Raw genomic sequence first — 20,993 nt, forward strand, 5'->3', positions numbered from 1 at the left:
TGTTGCCATTTTGTTGGTCATTCAGGTTTCTTTGTAGATGACTCATTGTTCCTTTTTATTATGTAATTCTTCATTCTGATACGGATCCTCCTTTATATGCAGTTATAAATATATGTGCATATTTTTTTCTGAATTATTTGAGATTTGCAGATATTGTATTTCACTCATAAATATTTCATCATAATTCTCCTAAGAACAAGGGCATTCTCCTACATAACTACGGTATTTTCCACTCACAAAGTTTCACATTTACATAATACTTACATAATATATAGTCCATAGTTTTGTTTATAATTGTATCTCTTAAGTCCAGACCCAATCAAGTTTCACACAGTACATTTAGCCATGTCTCATTTCCCTATTCTCCCATGGTTTTTTGGTCTTTTGTGATACTATTTTTGAAGAGGAACAGTTGCTTTGTGTAATATTTTCCCCCAATTTTGATTTATCTGATAATTTTCTCATCAGCAGATTTGGGTCAAACACTCCTGGCATGATTATTACATCATAAGGAGGTTTTAGATGTCCGTTCCACTGTTGGCTGGAAATATAAATATGAGACTTGCAAAGTAACACAAAAAACCCTGCCAAGATTTTGACTGCAATAGATCTGTATTTAGAGATTAATTACATCTCTTTATTACATATATTTCTTGATACCTTATATTTTGTGCCTTCTAAGTTTATTTAAATATTTGCTTTTATGATAACTTTTAAAAATTATATTTTCTAGCTATTTGTTGGTATGGATTATTTGTCACTGGTATTATTTCCAGCAGTTCTTTTTTATAAACTAAGTTTGTTATATTTACATTGTTAAAAAGATACATGACATACAGTAAGTCTTCCTCTAATCCCTGACCATAGCCATCTATCTAGTTCTTGTCCAGAGGGAACCAATGTAACCAATTTCTTACATATTCTTCCACAACTATTTTATACAGATACATATAATTGTGTATATACCACCTTACCATTAAGTAAATGGCAGGGCCACTAACAAATAAAAATCACAAGGAGGGCTTATAGTAGGAAGGATGGTTTGGTTTTATAATCTGATGTTTGTAATGTCTGCAAACTTCTCAAACACTCTAGAAAAAGCAAATTATTTAATGGAAAATTCCAAAATACATGACAGCCATTTCCATTCAGTATACTTTGCTACAACTTGATGTGCTTAGAAAAAGGAAATCAAGCTGTTTGAAAACATCTGATCACAGTCCTTCCTTGTGAAGCTCTTCACTCCTTCAGCGCGTACAGCACATCATCCTGGCTGACATTGAGCCGCACACGAAGGAGCAGGTCATTCCTGCTGGACTCCACAAGGAGAAGGCGACAAGAGCCTAGATGAGAGCACACTGCCATTGTCTCTGACATGGTAGGGTACGGAAGTCCCTCCATTCTGCACAGTGCCACGTGTTGACTGTATACCTAGAAACAAAAAGCAAATCTGAGGTCAAATGCCAGAAAGTTTAAGAGGAAAGGTAGTCCTGATTCTGTACCTGATCATTTATCTCTTCTTTTAGGAAAGTCAGACACTTCTTGTCCAGGATACTCAATACCCTGAAAGCATCAACAGGTGCCCCAATGGGGCACAAATGCAGGGGCAGAATGCTATTCTGGCTTTGGAATCAGAGCAGGTCTGAATCCTGGTTCTACCATTCACCTAAATATGCAACCCTGGGCAAGTGATTTCACTTTTTGAGCTTCAGTTTTATCTATTAAATATACTGCCACATCCCTCATGTGTTAATGGATATAAAATATCTAGTAATTGTCACTCATACAAACAATCCTAGTCTCCAGGGAGAATTGAGAGTTCCAATTGAGATTTTCATAATTCAGGTTAAATTTTACTACAAGGGTATTTTCCTTAGCAGATAATAGCACACAGGTACTAAAGCATGACCTCTGGAAAAGCAGAAAGGCCCAGGAAGAATGCTGCACAAGACAGGCAGGAAGATAATGGGAAACAGATTCCTAAAGTGCCCCAGTGTGTCAGGCAAGTCTGAAGCACTTCCTGGTCACTCTTATTCTATTTATAAATCATCCCAACCCCCACTCCCATCCAGGCTGGGAGCTTCTCAGGAGCCAGGGATATTGACCAATTCAGGTCAGGGTTCCTGGATCACATCACAGGATTGACACACTGCAGATGTTCAGGAAATTTACAAACTGAAGTGAAGGCTGCTTTCTACAGAAGAGCTGTCTCAGGCCCTAGAAGAACAATAATGGGCAAACATAACCAACACCTAAATGTTTAAAACAATTTAAAGAAAACGTGAAAGGAAGTAAAGAAATAGCTGGAAGGAAAATGTTTTCCTGACCTCTCCATTTGTATGTCTAAAACATAGTGACACACACACACAAACATATACACTCCCAGGTATACACTCAAACACCTTCAATAATATTTTAAGGCAGCTCATTACCTATGGACACTAGTTTTCAACAGAACTCTAAGGTACATGCCCTAGTGATTCCTTTTACTTGATACACTTGAAACTATGCTCAAAGGAGGTTTGGGGGGCGCCTGGGTGGCGCAGTCGGTTAGGCGTCCGACTTCAGCCAGGTCACGATCTCGCGGTCCGTGAGTTCGAGCCCCGCGTCGGGCTCTGGGCTGATGGCTCAGAGCCTGGAGCCTGTTTCCGATTCTGTGTCTCCCTCTCTCTCTGCCCCTCGCCCGTTCATGCTCTGTCTCTCTCTGTCCCAAAAATAAATAAACGTTGGAAAAAAAAAAAAAAAAAAAAGGAGGTTTGGATTGGCCTAATTTGTTTTTAAAATGGGTCATTCTGGGGAGGCCTGGGTAGCTCAGTCCGTTAAGTGTCAGACTCTTGATTTTGGGCTCAGGTCATGATCTCATGGTTCATGAGATAGAGCACCATATGGGGCTCTGGAAAATGGAATTTTCCATTAAATTAAGATTCTCTCTCTCTCCCTCTCTCTACCCCTCCTCTGCTCATATTCATTGGCCCCCTTGCCCTCTCTCTCTAGCACATAAAATAAATAAATTAAAGTTAAAGAAAAAAATGGGTCATTCTGAGAGCCTTATCCCCACCACACAAGCTTTATTAGGGCAGTATCTCTTGTTCCTACTCATCTTTAAATCTCTTACTCCTAAAACAGTATCTGGCACATAGTACTCCTTCAATCTAATATGCAGAAACCAGTTGCTAAAGGTCTCTTCTCATACAACTAAATACAAATATCACATAAAAATAGGTGTTGGTCTGATATTCTGTAACATAACAGGTTGGCACAAATAAAGACTAACTGTTACACAGTGATTGAAATTCCCACCCATTTAAGAAACACCAAAACCAAAATCTAGAAGGATTTGGAAAAAAAAAAAAAAAAAAAATCACTTACCTGTTGAAATGTTGCTTCTTCTAGTCCTGATCGGTGGAACTCAGCAAGTATGGCTCTCAGGAAACTCTGTTCCAGAACAGAGGAGTTTCTCAAAGAAAATGAGATGTGAATTCTCATAAATGGCTATATCACCAGCCCAGAGAAAAGTCAAATATTAAGTTTTTCTGTCTTTAGAGAAAAGAGAAGAAAAAACTGGGAAATACTTTCTCCTATATTATTCAGCAAGTTTTCTCCTACCCCCTAAAGTTTCAAAATGATATAGAAAATGCCACTTCGGAAGCCAGGCAACACAGCAACTGTATCTGGAAATATACCAGCACACTCATTTCATGAGCAGAGTGTATCATTCAGTGTAAGAGGACTAGTCCAATAGCACTTTACTTCACTCAGTAAGTGGTCACAGTTCTCCTCCTGTACGAAGTTTGCATTTCTTTATTTTTTCTTTTATTTATTTATTTTTTTAACGTTTATTTATTTTTGAGACAGAGAGAGACAGAGCATGAACGGGGGAGGGTCAGAGAGAGGGAGACACAGAATCTGAAACAGGCTCCAGGCTCTGAGCTGTCAGCACAGAGCCTGATGCAGGGCTCGAACTCATGGACCGCGAGATCATGACCTGAGCTGAAGTTGGCCGCCCAACCGACTGAGCCACCCAGGCGCCCCTCTTTTATTTTTTTAAAAGTTTTATTTACGTAATCTCTACATCCCATGTGGGGCTTGATCTCACCTCAAGATCAACAGTCACACATTCTTCTGACTGAGTCAGCCAGGTGCCCCAGATTTGCATTTCTATTTCTCTGTAGACTATGCCCCTTAAGAAAAGGATAGTGTCTGGGGCACCTGGGTGGCTCAGTCAGTTGATCGTCTGACTCTTTATCTCAGCTCAGGTCTTGATCTCCGGGTTGTGAGTTCAAGCCCCATGCTGGGCCGTGCACTGGGTGTGAAGCCTACTTAAAGAAAGAAAGAAGTGGGGGAGGGAGGGAAAAGGACAGTGTCTTCAGTAAATGCAGTTCTGAATGAGTAAAAGCTTAGAAACTTCTATGGCCTTCCTAGAATGTGGACCTCTCCAGAGGTTTTCCAAGGAAGGTGCAGGGTCAGGAAGCAAAAGAATCTTACTTTTTAAAACACTGAATACATTTTGACATATAACATTATGTACTTTTAGGATTTACAAATGGGTTACTCTGAAACATTTGTAATATATTGTATATATTGTATATTGTATATACAATACAATATTGTATATTGTAATATAATTGCCTTTACAGCTATACTTATCAAGTTACATGATCATAGTACAATATTGTTATCCACATCCATTAGAAGCAACTTACTTGATGGCAGTGATATATGATGACGAAAACATCTCATCTACTGCTTGCAGCAAGTGGGCTACAGTGACCAGGCCAGGGGAGTCGGGTTTCTGGCAGGAGAACTCACAGATCTCTGTGGCACGCCTACAAATGTCCAGGCAGCGTCGTGCATCTCCAGAAAGGGCTGCTACCTACAAGAGGGAATATTTTAGTCCTTGAGGTCCCTTTACCATCTCAGCCCAGGAGAAAAACCAACAGGTTCTGTGTTCAGCTAAAAAGGAAAGGCAGTGCTGGGAATGGGCTTAAGCCTGATGTTATGTACTTAGACCCAGTAGGAACCTGGTGGAAGCCCGGGTATAAATTACTAAAATGTACCTGGGGCTCTTCCTTTAGTCCAAACCTTTATTTTGGGTTTACAGATAAATCCATAATGGAAAGGGCAGGGATTCTCAGCTTTATTTAAAATTTGGGATATGGGGGCGCCTGGGTGGCTCAGTCTGTTGAACGTCCAACTTCAGCTCAGGTCATGATCTCCTGGTTGGTGAGTTCCAGCCCTATGTTGGGACTCTGTCTCCTCTCACTCTGCCCCTTCCCCACTCATGTGGCACATGCACACGTGCTCTCTCTCTCAAAAAAGTAAATAAATAAAACTTAAAAAAAGAAAAAAAAGAGGGAAGGGAGCAACAAAGCTGAAGGACACAGAGGATTCTGTGGTTAGATGAATCAGACCAACCCACAATGCCAACAACTCCGCTGTTGCTCCTTTCTTTCCACATGCAGATTCCCTTCACAGGGAATCCTGTACTCTGCCAAACTGACTCAGAAAGCCACTTGCACTTTAAATTTCACAGAGGGAATTCCTGGACTCTGCAGCCTGCAAGGATCTCAGTATTCCAATATCGGCCAGCAATCCCCACCACTTGCCCAACAACAATCACAGGTAACGATGTCCTGCCTGACAACATCCTGAAATGATTACTTCCTTCCAAAATTCCATGTTAAGTTTAAAAGAGCAAATTGTATAGGCATATAAATACACAACACACCAAGATTAAAAGCAGTCACTTGAGGGAAGTGAGATTATAGGAGTCTTTAAATGTTTTGTGTATATTAGTTTCCAGAATGCAAATTTAAGACATTCTAAAGGTCACTCTTCTAGTAACCCAAGACAAGAACAGGAGTATCAGTTTATATTCTTTCTTTCTCTAATTTCCCATTTAGTTGGTAAAGATGTCCCATGGATGTTTCCACCTATCACTTCTTCCCTCCAATCAGCATTCCCACTGCCTTGTGAAGCAGCACCGTGTAGTGGCTTGTAACATGGACTCAAGAGCTACCTCAAAGAACAAAGAACAAAGTGAACAGGTGACCCTGGAAAGCAAGAAAACACCCAAAGCAGTTCTTGCCCAGTTCTTATCCACAAACTTTGATGACCATAAATCCCCCTTTTTAACTGCTCTGGGGTGCAGGAGACGAAAGAAAAGCTAGGGCCCATCCAACACAGAATCTAACAGAAGACCCTGTATAAACTTGGGCTGTGACCTCCAATACAGCCTCAGCATGAGGGTGAATGAAAGACCCATCATGCAAGAGATGGCAAGAAAAATGGCCTGTTTAGACCTTGGTGCTAGGTAGGTGTAAAAACCAACCTATAACTACAAGCCTTCCCGTGGATTTGAAGCCCAAATTTCTGTTGTGTCTCCTAAAAACCTCAAGTGGAGAATTTTGTTTAAAAACGGTCCCAGTTGATAGTGGCCCTTGGTAACTGACAGAAGGAAAAACAAAACAAATTCTAAATGAACTAATTTCAACCCAGTCCTCAATTCTTAGAGAAAGCCCTAAGGAACATGAGCATACAATAGAAAAAACAAAACAACAACAACAACAACAACAACAACAACAAAAATTCAAGACCCAGAAATAAGGAAACAAGGGCACATATGCAGGGAAACAGTAATCAATAGGATTAGATCCACAAAGACTCAGGTAAGATACAGAACATAAGATACATTTGTTTCTTTATGTGTAAAGAAATGGAAGAGAGGTTTGAAATGACAGGCAAGAGTTTTGAGTAAAAAAAGCATCTAAATTCGATGCCTTGTGAAACCAAGAACCCTAAAAGGATGGGAAGCAACAGGGGGAATAGTGGCTTACAGAATAGCCAATTCTGTAAGTTGGCAGAGTAGTGGTTGACTCTGCAGACCAGAGAAAGCCAATTCCTAAGCCAGTATTAAGGAATCCAAGAATGAATCAAAGTTACACTATATATCTTCAAAATGCTCAGACAACAGTGATACTGGAACTGGAGGTAAAGGGGGATGTTTGGCTAAAATAAGGAGGACTGGTTGAAAGTTAAGAAATTGATGCCCTAGATTAGGAGTCAGCAAACTACAGCTTGCCATACATTTTTGTACATTTAAAAAGTTTTATTGGAACACAACTGTGAGCATTCATTTAATATACTGTGCATGGCTGCATTCAAGATGCAAGGGCAGAGGTGAATAGTGGTGACAGAGACTATTATAAAAAAAGCCTACAACATTTCCTTCCTGGCCTTTCACAGAAAAAGTTTGCTGATGCTTGCCCTAGATCCCTCCCCCATTTCATGCTGCTGGGTAAACATTAGGGCCACTGAGGAAGTTTTAGGGCTCTGTAGGAAAATTTTGTGCCTTGGTAATTTGTACTGTTTCCATAAAACTCTTTGCCTGGGAGATTATCCCTCTTCTGCCATGGCATGAGTTCAGAGATTTATTCTCAAATAAAGATAAAAAGTCTCTGAACCAGGGAACACTAGGTATTATTGCAGGGGAGGGGATGTCCCTCACTATATATAAATGGCTACTGTTTGCATGCTGGATTTGAAGACCTCTACCCTCTCTGACTCCAGCCTACCTCCCCCACTCCCAGAATACTGCCCTCCAGGCAGGACCTGGGACACCCAGTCCGGGAAATTTGCCTATCCTAATGGGAAAGAACTGGAGATACTGAAATTGGCCCAATCAGATTACCCCACAGTGAAGCTCCCAGAGAACAAGCCCTACTCATGTGCTCAGCGCTACCAAAAGCTTTTTAATCTTTACTCATACACCAGAGTGGACAACCAAGACATCTGAGGAAAGTCTCCAACCATGCAGGACAGAGACTAAATTCAAAAGACAAAAGCATCTTGGAGGAAAAGTGAGAAGACAACCTCAAATAAACAGAACAGCATAAGAAAAAAGGACCCTTCGGAGAGAGAGAGAGAGAGAGAAAAAAAAAGAACTTTTAGAAAGTGCATGATAGCAAAAGTGAAAAACTACCTAACAGAAAGGTTAGATGGTAACTTTGAGGATCTTGCTCCTGGAAAGCAAACCTTAGAGACAAGCACCGTATCTGGCTTGCCTCTGACCCCAGCACCCAGCTCTGAGCTGGCATTACATGTGCTGCTATAGGCACTCAGAATTCAGATCATTTCAACCAAGAAGAACCAGAAAAAGTTTGTATTTCTTTTAAGTGCTGAAATGCTGTGGATGTGTGGTTTCTTGCACTTAGCTTGAAGCAGACATTTAAACTACTTTATTCCTCAGCAGCCTTGGAGAATAGTCTTGGTTGGCATTCTCCCAGTGAGCTTGGAGGATGTGCATGTCCAATACCTCGCACCTATCCTGGAGTGTGCACCTTACTAGGCACATTACAGACATGATCTCATTTAATTCCCTATTATTATTCCCATTTATTTACTTATTATTTCCTATTATTATTTCCATTTTTTCAAAGAAAACTAAGGCTCAGGAAGTTTTTAAGTAACTTTCATATAACCTTCCAATGCCTATTAAGTATTAGAGCCAGAACTTAAACCAGGTTTGCTACCTGACTGCCTATACAACCCTTTTCATTATACAAAGCTGCCTGTTACCTGAATCAATTAATCTTCGTTTGTATATAAGCCCACCACACTCACAGCCTGCTAATTAATTATACAATAAGAAGGTTAAGGAATTGTTCCCAATTTTGTTTCTACTTTTGGTATTTATTTTTATAGGACTTTCTAAATTTCTCTTCATCTTCAGAGCACCTAACACAAGGCAGGTGCTCGGCAAAGACTTGCCGCCTGGTTTGTAGGTGCAAGTAGGAGCTCCCTGAAAGTGACTTACCTTCCTAGCTACCAGTTGGATGGCATCATCCTCAAAGGCCTTTACATGTGTGAGTCGGGATATTAGGATCTGCTGCAGTTGGCTGTGAGTATAGGGCTGGAAGGACATCCTGGTAAGACCCTGGGGAAGACAAGATAATAGACGAATAAGTTCATTAATTGCCCACTCTGACAGTCCTGCTGGACAGCCACCCTCAAGTTCCCAAACTGGTTCCCAAGTCCCATAGAACACGTGACACATTTCATCCTGGGACCGCCACAGATTCCAGTTCCTTTCACTACTGACAATGGCCAGTGGTATCCTGCAGGGCAACAGTAGTTCTCAAGTATTTTTTCATCTTGTTTAAAACAAGTTTTATTCTACCAGAATCATTATTTATTTTATTTGAGAGAGATAGAGCATGAGTGGGGTAGGGGCAGAGAGAGACGGAAAGAGACAATCCCAAGCAGGCTCTGCACGGCCAGCACAGAGCCTGATGCGGGGCTCAAACTCACAAAACCGTGAGATCATGACCTGAGCCAAAACCAAGAGTCAGACACTTAACCGACTGAGCCGCCCAGGCAACCCTCCACCAGAATCATTTAGAAGTAGATGAAGGAAGAGGTGCTCTAATTACAGTGGTTGTGACCATCTTGGGCTCTACAATAAGCACAGGCACAGCTCCTGGCTTCACTCATCACCCTTGTAAGTACTTGATATTGTGCTTCCTGATGAACCACCAGGTCTGTGAGGGCAGAGGCTGTGTCTGCCTTGTTCACTGCTATGTTCCATGCTTGAACACTGCCTGGCAGGGGTGAGTGCTTATATGTGTATATACATACATATATGTACACACACACACACACACACACACACACACGTGTGTATATATATAGTTTTTATTTTAGAGAGAGAGTGCATGAGTGGAAGAGGGGCAGAGAGAGAGAATCTCAAGCCGGCTCCACACTCAGCATGGAGCCTGACGTGGGGCTCGATCCCACGACCTTGGGATCATGACCTGAGCCAAAATCAAGAGCTGGATGCTTAACCAGCTGAGCCACCCAGGCACCCTGAGTGCTTCAATATTTTTAATAAATTATTAGACCCTTAGGGCTCTGTGCAGTTTAAAAGTGCCCAGGTAGAATACCAAGAAGATGGGGTTTGCGGAAAATCATGCAATGGTGACATATACATATTTAATTTAAATGTAAGAATTTCAGAAATCACATTTTGTACTTTTCTCATTTACTTTAGTTTTCTGTGTATTCATTTTTTAGAACTCAGCTTATGGATCTGTAAGAACAGCTTGAGAACAGCCTTAGGACCTACCAGTCGGCTTGATACCCGGTTCATCATGATGCGCTCTGGCAGATCCATTGTGTTGGCAATGGTCAGGACCACAAGCTGGGCCTCCTTGTGAGTGGGCCAGTCAAAGAGATTGTACATTATGTCTTGTTTCTGAGTCCATAGAAGGTCGAGCTGCCAGTAAATGGAGAGAGATGTCAAGATCAAGCATAGACACAGGGCCAGGGCCCAGAGGGAAGCTCTGTTACTCCTGCTTTAGCTGCATGTGCTTCTAGGGTCACACCACAAAAGCAGCAAGGAAGTCCGTGGATACATGCCTCTCACCACCAAAGAACAGGCTCAGATGAATGAACGATGAAAGAAGGGAGGCAGGACTCCCCCCACAACCCAGCATTTGCCCCTGGAACACCACAGTCAAGTACCATGCCACTTTTGCGGTGCTCCCGTGGGGACCTCCGTACCTCATCCACGAGCAGCACGGTGGTTTCCTGAGAGGACCTTCGGGTGAGGAATCGCTTTGCCAGCAGTTCTGCCGCATGGTTAGCTGTTGCCTTTTGGCCTGTCAGCTTCTGCAATGGGGGGAAAAGTAGGTGTGGTAAATGGTAAGGATTTTACTCCCCTGAGCTTGATGTTAAATTTGCAATCAAGTCTGGAAGCAATTTAGTCTGAGGACTTTAGTATCCTAAACTCTGCCTTCCAGTCTAGTCTCAACCTTAACCTGGAGGGACGAGAAGGTACCAAAAGAGATGACAGAGTCTGTGTTTGGAATGCAAATGAGCCACAGGCTGGTCCCAGAAGCCTCTTCAAAATCATTACAGCATGACTGTTTATACCTGGATATTACTTGTTCCAAGAAAACAACTAATGAATACGAGAGTGAGGTTCAAACTCCAGCTACCTCTAATCCCTTTTCTAGTCTGCCACAGTACCTCCTGTGTGCAAACAGTTTTTGCCATATTAATAAGTCCTGGCTTGCAGTAATACATGTCCAGCCCCTAGACTTTAAGGTCCCTGATGTCCCTGCCTTCTTTGCCCATGCTACCTCATACAAAGGACAACACCTGGCATATCATAAACATAGAAATAAGCACAAAATTAAGTAAACCTTTCCTTTTTCATGTGCCACTAAGAAACTGTACTTTCCAAAAAAACCCAAACAGCTTTACTCACCTGCAAGATTTGCACATAGACTTGGTGGGGTTCTGTCAGCTTCATGCCATTGACCTCGATGTATTGAAAGGAAGGAACGTCATTTGCTTTGGCTGCCTGCTGCAGGCAGCGTATCACCTCGTGCACAGTGGCAGTCTTCCCTGTCCCAGGGACCCCAGAGATGTACATGCACCTATGGCAAGAAAGGAGGACCTGTGGGCTAGGTCTGTGCCAGCTGCCTCACACTATTGCCAGTTAGAGGTATGGGGACATGTGCTGAGGGAAGGACCCAGACCCCTAAAATGTGGAGATGGGGTCAATAAGGGCCATCCTTGGAAGCTAGTCAGAACAGGACCTGGTTATACAGAATCATTCATTCTACAAGCAATGCTGTATTTTCATTTTCTCTGAAAGACAGAATTTCTATTCCTATCGAATTACATGGACAACAAAAGCTGCTTTAGAAGCCTTAAGTTTGAGCAACGATTTTGATTTTGCCTGTTGTGACACTGGGGAGAGACCATTTGGTTGACTGTGCCACCTGAGATGGTATATGCTAGCAGGGGCCTTCCCCCTGACCGTCTTATCTGCCTCAGCAGGACTCACCCTCCCGTATGGTCAAGGAGTCTGCTCTCCACAAAGTTGTAGATGTTTTGGAATTCCTGTTCCCGACAGGGAAGAGTCTCAGGTACAGCAGAAACATGCAGCCTATAATTGGTGATAAATAAAGGAGAAGGAGGACTTCAGGAATATGTCACCATATACTCAGTAACAAATGGGAAAGGATTATCTATAGTTTCCACATGAAACCCCAATCACAAATCCATGGGAATGCCTTCATTCTCAAATCTCTTCATTTCGCCTCATAATCCCTTTCTCCACCCAAATTAGCTAATTCATAGGTTCTCACTATGGGTACATATCACATGGGGAGCTTTCCCCAAATCATAGGGATGGACCTCATCCCACAAGAGATTCTGATTTACTTGTTTTCTGATGATCTAGGCTTATGTATTTTGAAAAGTTCCCTGCATAGTTCTAAAGGGTACCAAAACTGAGAAGCAGTGTTCTGACTCATCAGTCACCTTTTATCCCTGAGCAAGTGGTGGCAGTAGACTGGAAGGTTACTCTTTCAAGAACCTGTCCACATTAGCTCACCCAGACTTGAAGGGTTTCTTCTCTCTAAAACACACATGTTCATTTTATTCCCTACCTTTATTATGTACACAAATGACTACAAATTACTTGTTTTTCTAAAAAAAATTTTTTTTTCAGTTTTATTTATTTAGTTTGAGGAAGACAGAGACAGTGCGAGTGGTGGAGGGGCAGAGAGAAAGAGAGAGAGAATCCCAAGCAGGCTCTGCACTACTAGTGCAGAGCCTGATGCAGGGCTCGAACCCAGGAAACCGTGAGATCACGACCTAAGTCAAAACCAAGAATTGGACGCTTACCTGACTGAGCCACCCAGGCACCCCACAAATTATTTGTTTTATGTGAATGAAAGCAGAGTCCCATTTCTGCCTATCTAAAAGGGGCCCACGAGCAGTGTCACCTCAGCCGGGCCTCCTCCAGTACGCTGGCTGGCTCCTGGGCAGCCAGGTTTCGGCTACGGATCTGGGGGGTGGCATGACGTGGCGTACTAGGCTTGGGCTGTATTCAAAAAAAAAGATAACATATTTTAGAAGGAAAAAAAAACAAAGCAAAACAGCATCTAGGACACATCAGCAAATCTGATTCCTGATGATCTGATAAAAAGAGAGGTGGTGAATTCCTCTTGGTTCCCTTCTGTATAAAGTACCATGGTTGTCCCTCTCTCCACATGGTATATACACTGTTCACAGGCCAAATACAATTTCTTGTTTCTAATTTACACATAGTATTAGGATTTGAAAATGTCAATCTAAGTGAAGACTGAATGAAAGTATGGATTAAATACTATTTAAAGTATGGACTAAATACTATTAAAATCTTATCCTGAAAGACAAGAAGTTATTAAGAAACCCTAACTACTCTGCCCAATACAGGGTAGGGTCGGAGGTATAAACCAAGTTTGACTCATAGGCTTCTCTAGATTTGGTTGAAAATTTGGTCAAACTTTAGCTCAGGACTTCCATAATCCACAGACTTGGAGAGACCCCACCAGATTTTTCCACTCCAAACCCCAAGGTCACTGTTCAGTCTGAGCTAACAGCCCTAGTCTCTTTTCTTTCTTGCTACTGGCTCACTAGAGCAGGCCTGCCACCCCATCTTTATGGTCTTTCCACAAAGCACTCCCTTCTGTGAGGGCATTTCACCTACCCACCTGCTTCCCACCAGGCTGTAGGGTAATAACAATCTCTCCACCTCTTACTCAGACAGAAAGACCCTAACAGTTTTATATCTATTAAATAAATACCCCTTGTTCTGGGTGGGACCCAGCAGATGCAATGAGAACATTGCTGAGCTATTTGCATAATGAGGAACTCCAGGTAAGATTACCCCTAATCCAAAGGAGATCTACTTGATTTTCTTCCCTGGAGGTCTTTTTTGACTTCAAGCCAAGCCCAATCACATTTCTCTTGATGTGGAAAAATGGAGATCAGCTCTAGGAAAAGTCTCCGAAACAGGCATTTCCTTAAAACAATATGCTCCATGAAAAAAGTTTCCTGATCAAAGACTCACACACTAATGCTCTCTTGAAAGATCACAGTAACATTAATAAATTAATGGGCTTGAGAAGTCCTATGACAATGAACCAATTTAACTGTGTAATCCAAACATTTCTCAAACACATTTGAACATGGGAAGACCCTCTTTTAATAGCTTTCAACATTCTGCTACAATTCCAGGAAGCAGAAGAGATGTCCATTTATCTCTTCCATCTTACTTTACACAATTCATTACCAACACTTCAGTAGTGCTCCCTGTTTCTCAGGTGAATCAGGGGGCACAGCAAAACGAACAACAGCTCTGGATTCAATACCCACTAAACACCTGAAAGAGGACTGTACTGCTATTTTGACCTTATTTAGTTGTCTTTCTAGCTTATCTCTTAATGTGGGCAAAGTATCCCATGATGGTAACTGAAACTACCCCTCAAAAGCAATCAGAACTGCTCTGATGACAGCAAGACCCTGCATGACTGGCCCCGAGACAATGATCAACCTGACCTTTACTGCCCACTTGCACTTACCCACTCACTTTTGTCCCACATTTTCCTTGTATGAACCTGTTAAGTATTGCTGGCGTTTTGGACACAGTCTTTGAGATGCTGGTCTACTGTTTTCCCAGTGTTGGCCTCACTGAAATAAATTCCTTTCCTGTTTCACCAACATTCCTCTCTCTGCCTTTGAGATTTTGTCAGCGGCGAGTGGCTGAACCTGGTCTGTCTGGGGCCCCCGGGCAGGTGCTCTTGCACCCCTGCGTCCCAGCTACACAGATTATGCATAAAACACTCTGCTAGTGTTTGTGGAAAATGTAGATATAGAGCCAAGTCTTGTTCCTTCCTCAAGAAGTTTGGCCCTTGGCTATTTGGTTCTGTATCCTTAAAAAAGATTTTTTTAATGTTTATTTTTGAGAGAAACAGAGACAGAGCATGAGAGGGCGAGGGGTAGAGAGAGAGGGAGACACAGAATCTGAAGCAGGCTCCAGGCACCCCTGGTTCTGTACTTTAAAAGGAACATGGATTCAGGGGTGCCTGAGTGGCTCAGTCGGTTGAGCGACCGACTTCAGCTCAGGTCATGATCTCACGGTTTGTGAGCTCGAGCCCTGCGTCGGGCTCTGTGCTGACAGCTCAGAGCCTGGAGCCTGCTTCGGATGCTGTGTCTCCCTCTCTCTCTACCCCTTGCCCGCTCACACTCTGTCTCTTTCAAAAAAAAACATTAAAAAAAAAAAAAAAAAGGAATATGGATTCAAAATCAACTGGTTTCATTTTCAGTCCTAGGGTTCACTTAGGTCCTTTCCTCTATGAATATTCCAAGTGGAATAACTTTAGGTATGACAGACCTGTGTTCAGAATCCAGTTGTTACTAACTGTATGACCTTAGCCATCACAATTTTAAAATTAAGAGAAGGATGCTTCCTTGGAAAACAAATCTAAAAGAACCTTACAGTTTTCTTTGGTGTCTTTGAGGGGGTCTGTAAGGATGACTTCATGGAAGAGCATAGGTTCCTGGACAACCTACTGGATGTTCTCCTTGGAAGGGGTGGTGTGGAAGTCTCTTCCTCTTCACTGCTAGAGTCTGAAATCTCTGCTGCCGGCAGAAACTCATCCTCTTCTTGGTTACTTTTACTATTACCTAAAAACCTGAATGGTGGGACACATTATTTTCTGATGTTCAGTGTCTAAATAAGAAGTTCCCTAGTAGGTCAGTGTGGATTAGAAGTATCACAGTCTTTCCTGCAACCAAGTAACAAAAGATGTGCTCTGCTTCTTGGGCCCTTGCTACTGTGATGCTCTAAGGGCTTTATTTATATTATCTTGTTAAATTCCTCAACAACCTTGTGACTTGTATTTTGTCATTCCCATCTTGTAGAAGAGGAAACTGAAGCTTAGAAAGGTTAAGTAACCTTCCCAAGGTTACATAGTACAACAAAGCTCAGGTTCAAATCCAAGCTGCCAGAATCAAAGTTCATTCTTTTAGGCACTTCACTAAGTCTCGCTGGGTGCAATTATGAAGTCCTGGGAGCCACCTGATCCCAGGGTAGTGTTTCTTGCCGCTTTCAAATTATGACATTTATGTGAAATTAACATAATCCCAGACATACTTAGTAAAAGGTAAATCTAACAAATAACAAAAAAGTATGCCAGGCTTTAAGAAATAAGATTATAGATATCATAGATGGTAGTGATAAACGTTTTCTGCCTGCTAAGGAAGTCTTACCGAAGCTGCTGCCTAATCCGATTCAAAGTCAAGAGAGAACTCTTTCTATGGATCCGATGGGGGGTAGTGGTAGCTCCATCCTGAGCCTCTGGTTCTTCTGCCTCCCTGCAAGATATTACAGCAAGATTACAAGAAATGGTTTTGAGCACTAGGAATCAGTGGCAGCATCCGAAGTAGTCAAGGGGACTAATGGGTTCCTATTCTTTTTACAGCTACATTGGAGGAACCAATAACACTCTGCGAAAATGTTTATAATTGAAGTCTGACTCAAAAACAAAGTTTGACTAAAGCTTATCATTTAAATCAGACTCGTGCCCTTCTCAACTACAGACCAGAGTATACTAATCCCAGGCAGTTTCTTGTCTTTTGTTGATTCTGAGGTATTGATGGATTTCCTGTCCAGTCTCAAGGGTAGCAGAAATGTAGCTACATATTAAATACAAAGCATTTACCAAGCAAACCTATTATTGACCAGGTGCTGGAGTCTCTGAGCAGGAAATATTGAAATGTATAATTTCTGTCTTGTCACATTATTTGTGCAGCCCATTATTTACAAACATTGCCTAGTGTCAAACTGTAAAGTTTGTTCTAGATGCATTATCTTCTTGTACTATATGTATTTGAGAATGGTTTCCAGTTAAAAAAAAACAACAACAGGGGTGCCTGGGTGGCTCAGTTGGTTGAGCGTCCAACACTTGATTTTGGCTCAGGTCATGATCCCAGAGTCATAGGATCAAGCGCTGCATCAGGCTCCGCACTGAGTGTGGAGCCTGCCTAAGATTCTCTCTCTCTCCCCCCCTTCCTCTGCTTGTGCTCTCTCATTCTCTCAAACAACAAGAACAACAACAACGACAACAAATCCAACTCAACAGACTAAGAAACTGACTGTTAATATGTGGTGAAGAGCCATACCAGGACTGTGAAGCAATCCAGGTTTGGGAAATTATCTTCCAGAGCAGTGACCCCCCAAATGACAGCTAGGTATATCAGAATCATCTAAAAAGCATTTCTAAATGCAGATTCCTGGGCCTCACACTTGGAGATTCACAATGTCTGGGAAGAGGCTCCAAAATCTGTGTTTTGGAAAGGCTCCTGGGTGATTCTACAGCAGTCAGATATGAGATCTGCTGCTCTAACTTTAGCAACTCTGTCCCACACATTTCACATCATGTGAAGGATCTCAATTTGCTCTGTGGGAGGCAGGGTAACACCCCCAATCACCTCTTTTTGATGTTTTCTGGTTTCAGAACCACAGAAGGCACCGAGGATTTCAAGCCCCCCCTGATAGGGGTAAGTGTTCTTTCCTCACAAATCTCTGTGGTTTTCAAAGCTGGGACTCGGGTTCTCAGGATCCTGTGACAGTCAGGTGAAGCTTTCTTGTCATCCTTGGCACATGAGCTTTGAATCTCTCCAGTTTTCTGCGGGGCTTTCAGAGCTGGAGACGAGGTATGAAGTCTATCAGGCTGAGACCTCTTAGTAGGTGAGGTGATTTCAGAGAGGGTCACTTTTCGTTTACTTCTTCCAGGAGAATCCAACGAGGCCCCTGAATTCTGCTGGGAAATCCTAGTGTTGGGTGTCCTAGAGAAACCTAATCCCAAGAGAAATCACCACAGATGATGTATGAATTTTGTAATAAGCACTATTAACACCCTCAATCTCATTCTAGCTAAATTCATCCCCTGAAGTTACACAAAGACATGCGCTGTCCATATTTGTAATTACTGCATGCTTTCTTTCCCCAGGCCAGGAAGCTCTTATTATTTTTTGTCTCTCCTAAATTCCATGGATGATTTTCCTGGTTAGAACCATAAGTCAACCATTAAATCAGCTTTTGTGATTCAGCAATTTCCCTGAAGTAATCTACCAAAACAGTGGTTCTTAACCAAGGGTGATACTGCAACCTCTCAGCCCCCATTCAACAGCATTTGAAACAATTTCTATCAGTAGCTGCATTCAATAACACCAAGGCCTAGATTTTTCTTAACTCAGATTATATCTATCCATAGAGATGAGATGGATCCCTGGGGGCAATCAAATGGGTTCTGTGAATGCACAGACCCACATTTGGATTTGCCCCTTTACCATGACCAAAGGCACCAGGAACTCAGCCATTCATTCAGATATCAGCAGAGCTGTAAAAATGGCAGGGTGTGTGCCAGGTGATAGGAGAAAACAAAAACTGAATGAAACTCAATCCTGGTCCCTATTGACAGGATGTTCTAGTCTAACTGGGGAGATGATACATGTAAATGTCTATAATATGAAGTAAAATCATCCTAAAGCACCTAAGTGCTAATAAATATGGCTTTTGAGATAGACCTTGAAAAAAAGACAAGATTTCAACAGAGTTGAAAGGGGAGGGAAGGGGGCATATAGGGAGAGAATAGATCAGATCGATGTAAGTGAAGACAACAAGGCAAGAAAGCACTGGGCACAGAGGAGTTCACTTTAGTCACAGCACATGGTTTTGTTGGGAACAGCTGCAGGTAAGGTGAAGGAAGCCATCTATACCTGTGTGATGAATATGAGGGTAACTCATATCTAGATTGATATAAAAATGTTCCAATGTCCTGGTCTCCTTCATACCTCATTTTCCCATCTTTCTGTTAAAAACAATCTAAAAATTTTTCATCATATCCTCTCTCCTCTAATTATGTACTGTGTCAAGTCTAAATTTCTTACCCCAACTGTCAAGGTCCTGCAAATTCAAGTCAAAAAAATACCACCATTTATTTCTAAATGGCAATGTTGCCAATTATTTCTTTAGTAATCTTCTGGTATTTCCCAAATGTTTTACAAATTTATATTCAACTCCTAAATATAGACTGTACTAAGGGGCTATCAAGAACACAAATAACTTATGCCCAACAAACTTGGCACATACACAAAGAATTCAGGACTAATGACACATAATAGGATGAGCTCTCAGAACCGCCATGAAGTGGCTTCAAATACATTAGAAGTGAAAAAAGTAAGATGAAAAGGGATATATCCAGTATGCTACTCTACTGGATAAGAAAAAAAAATTATATGCATGTTTTAGTATATGCTTATGTGTGTGTGTCTGTCTGTATGTGTGTATATATGTATGTATGTATGTATGTATGTGTATACACACACACACACACACACACACAGATATCTGATTTTTGCAAAAAAAAAAAAACAAAACACACACACACACACACACACACACACAGAAAAAACAAACCAGAAACTAATAAAATTGATTACCTACAAAAGATGGAATGGAAATAGGGTACAAGGGCAAAGAAAGGAATGGGTCTTCTCTGAATACACTTGTTTTAAATAGCTTTGACTCTTATTTTACTGTTTTACATGCTTAAAAAAAATTAATCACAGGTGGGAAAGGCCCTAAAATTAAACAGAAATAAAAGAACCTAACTGCCTATCACCAATAATATAACCATCAGAGGGAAAAGAAAAAAAACAATCAAAATAACTTTACTCCCTCAGTGGGATATATTCTAAAGGCATAAAGAACTGCAAATAAATTTTGAACTTTAGTTGGTAAGTTAACTACTGGTAGTAGTATTGGTATAGCAATCGTGAAATTACTTTGTACTGGGATTGCTCCTGAGAACCAAGGCTCTTCTTAAAGAAGGGAGATACAACTATGGAATATGGGAAGGTGAGGAAGAACCCTGTGGTATAGATTAAAAGTATCAATATGAATTTAAGAGTTTTAAAATACGTATTTCTTATCTCTTCTACAAGGATCTAAAAGCAAGGTCATCTTAATAAGCAAAGCTTTCGGGGTGCCTGGGTGGCGCAGTCGGTTAAGCGTCCGACTTCAGCCAGGTCACGATCTCGCGGTCTGTTAGTTCGAGCCCCGCGTCGGGCTCTGGGCTGATGGCTCAGAGCCTGGAGCCTGTTTCCGATTCTGTGTCTCCCTCTCTCTCTGCCCCTCCCCCGTTCATGCTCTGTCTCTCTCTGTCCCAAAAATAAATAAACGTTGAAAAAAAAATTAAAAATAAAATAAAATAAAATAAGCAAAGCTTTCGAAGATATAGGGCTCAACATTACTAATCATTAGGGAACAGTTATGTAACAATGACATCCCTCACATCCATGAGGCTGGCTACTATAAAAACACAGAAAACAGCAAGTGTTGGTGAGGATGTGGGGAAATTGGAACCTTTGTGCACTGTTGGTGAAAATGTAAAATGATGCAGCTGCTATGGAAAACAGTATGGTGGTTCCTAGAAAAATTAAAAATACAACCTAACATATGACCCAGCAATTCCACTTCTGGGTATATACCCAAAATGAAAGCAGACACTTGAGCAGATATTTATACACCCATGTTCATAGCAATAAGTTACAATAGCCAAAAGGTGAAAGGAACCCAAGTATCCACTGACAGATGAATGGATAATCAAAATGTGATATATATATACTATAGACTATTATTTAGCCTTAAAAAGGAAATTTTACCTCAAATAGCCAAAGCAATCTTGAGAAAGAAGAACAAAGCTGGAGGCATCACGCTCCCTGATTTCAAACTATATTACAAACCTATAGTAATCAAAACAGTAGGGTATTGGCATAAAAACATACATGTAGATCTGTGGTACAGAATAGAAAGTCCCAAAATAAACCCCCACACAAGGTCAATTAATTTACAAAAAAGGAGCCAAGAATATACAATGGGGAAAAGATAGTCTCTTCAATAAATGGTCCTGGGAGAACTGGACAGCCACATGCAAAAAAAAAAAGAAATGGGACCCTATCTTCCACCATACACAAAAAACAACTCAAAATGGACTAAAAATTTGAATGTCGACCTGAAACCATAAAATTCCTAGGAGAAAACGTAGGTGGTAAGCTCTTTGACATTGGTCTTGGAGATGATTTTTTGG

At 41.5% G+C, this 20,993-nt stretch overlaps 1 protein-coding gene across 7 annotated transcripts in view; it reads right to left on the bottom strand.

Annotated features, from left to right (window-relative positions):
- Positions 1-1,087: 1,087 nt before the first annotated feature.
- The window catches only part of ORC1 (origin recognition complex subunit 1), a 32,983-nt gene continuing 13,077 nt past the window's right edge, over positions 1,088-20,993 (bottom strand). For 5 of the 7 annotated variants that reach the window (XM_040470240.1, XM_040470244.1, XM_040470242.1 and 2 more), the window contains 12 exons: positions 17,332-17,698; positions 16,111-16,215; positions 15,338-15,533; positions 12,801-12,898; positions 11,855-11,956; positions 11,270-11,441; positions 10,561-10,668; positions 10,124-10,273; positions 8,816-8,935; positions 4,704-4,873; positions 3,370-3,457; positions 1,088-1,431 (listed from right to left, as the gene is read on the bottom strand). In XM_040470240.1, coding sequence (XP_040326174.1) covers positions 1,240-1,431; positions 3,370-3,457; positions 4,704-4,873; positions 8,816-8,935; positions 10,124-10,273; positions 10,561-10,668; positions 11,270-11,441; positions 11,855-11,956; positions 12,801-12,898; positions 15,338-15,533; positions 16,111-16,215; positions 17,332-17,698 — 1,868 coding nt within the window. In that variant the 3' untranslated portion in view covers positions 1,088-1,239. Of the gene's footprint in view, positions 1,432-3,369; positions 3,538-4,703; positions 4,874-8,815; positions 8,936-10,123; positions 10,274-10,560; positions 10,669-11,269; positions 11,442-11,854; positions 11,957-12,800; positions 12,899-15,337; positions 15,534-16,110; positions 16,216-17,331; positions 17,699-20,993 lie in introns of those variants that run through there. The other 2 variants (XR_005788573.1, XM_040470243.1) reach the window with 2 other exon arrangements.

This window comes from Herpailurus yagouaroundi, unplaced genomic scaffold, assembly GCF_014898765.1.
Source record: "Herpailurus yagouaroundi ecotype Mexico unplaced genomic scaffold, PumYag 77, whole genome shotgun sequence".
NCBI classification, from domain to species: domain Eukaryota; kingdom Metazoa; phylum Chordata; class Mammalia; order Carnivora; family Felidae; genus Herpailurus; species Herpailurus yagouaroundi.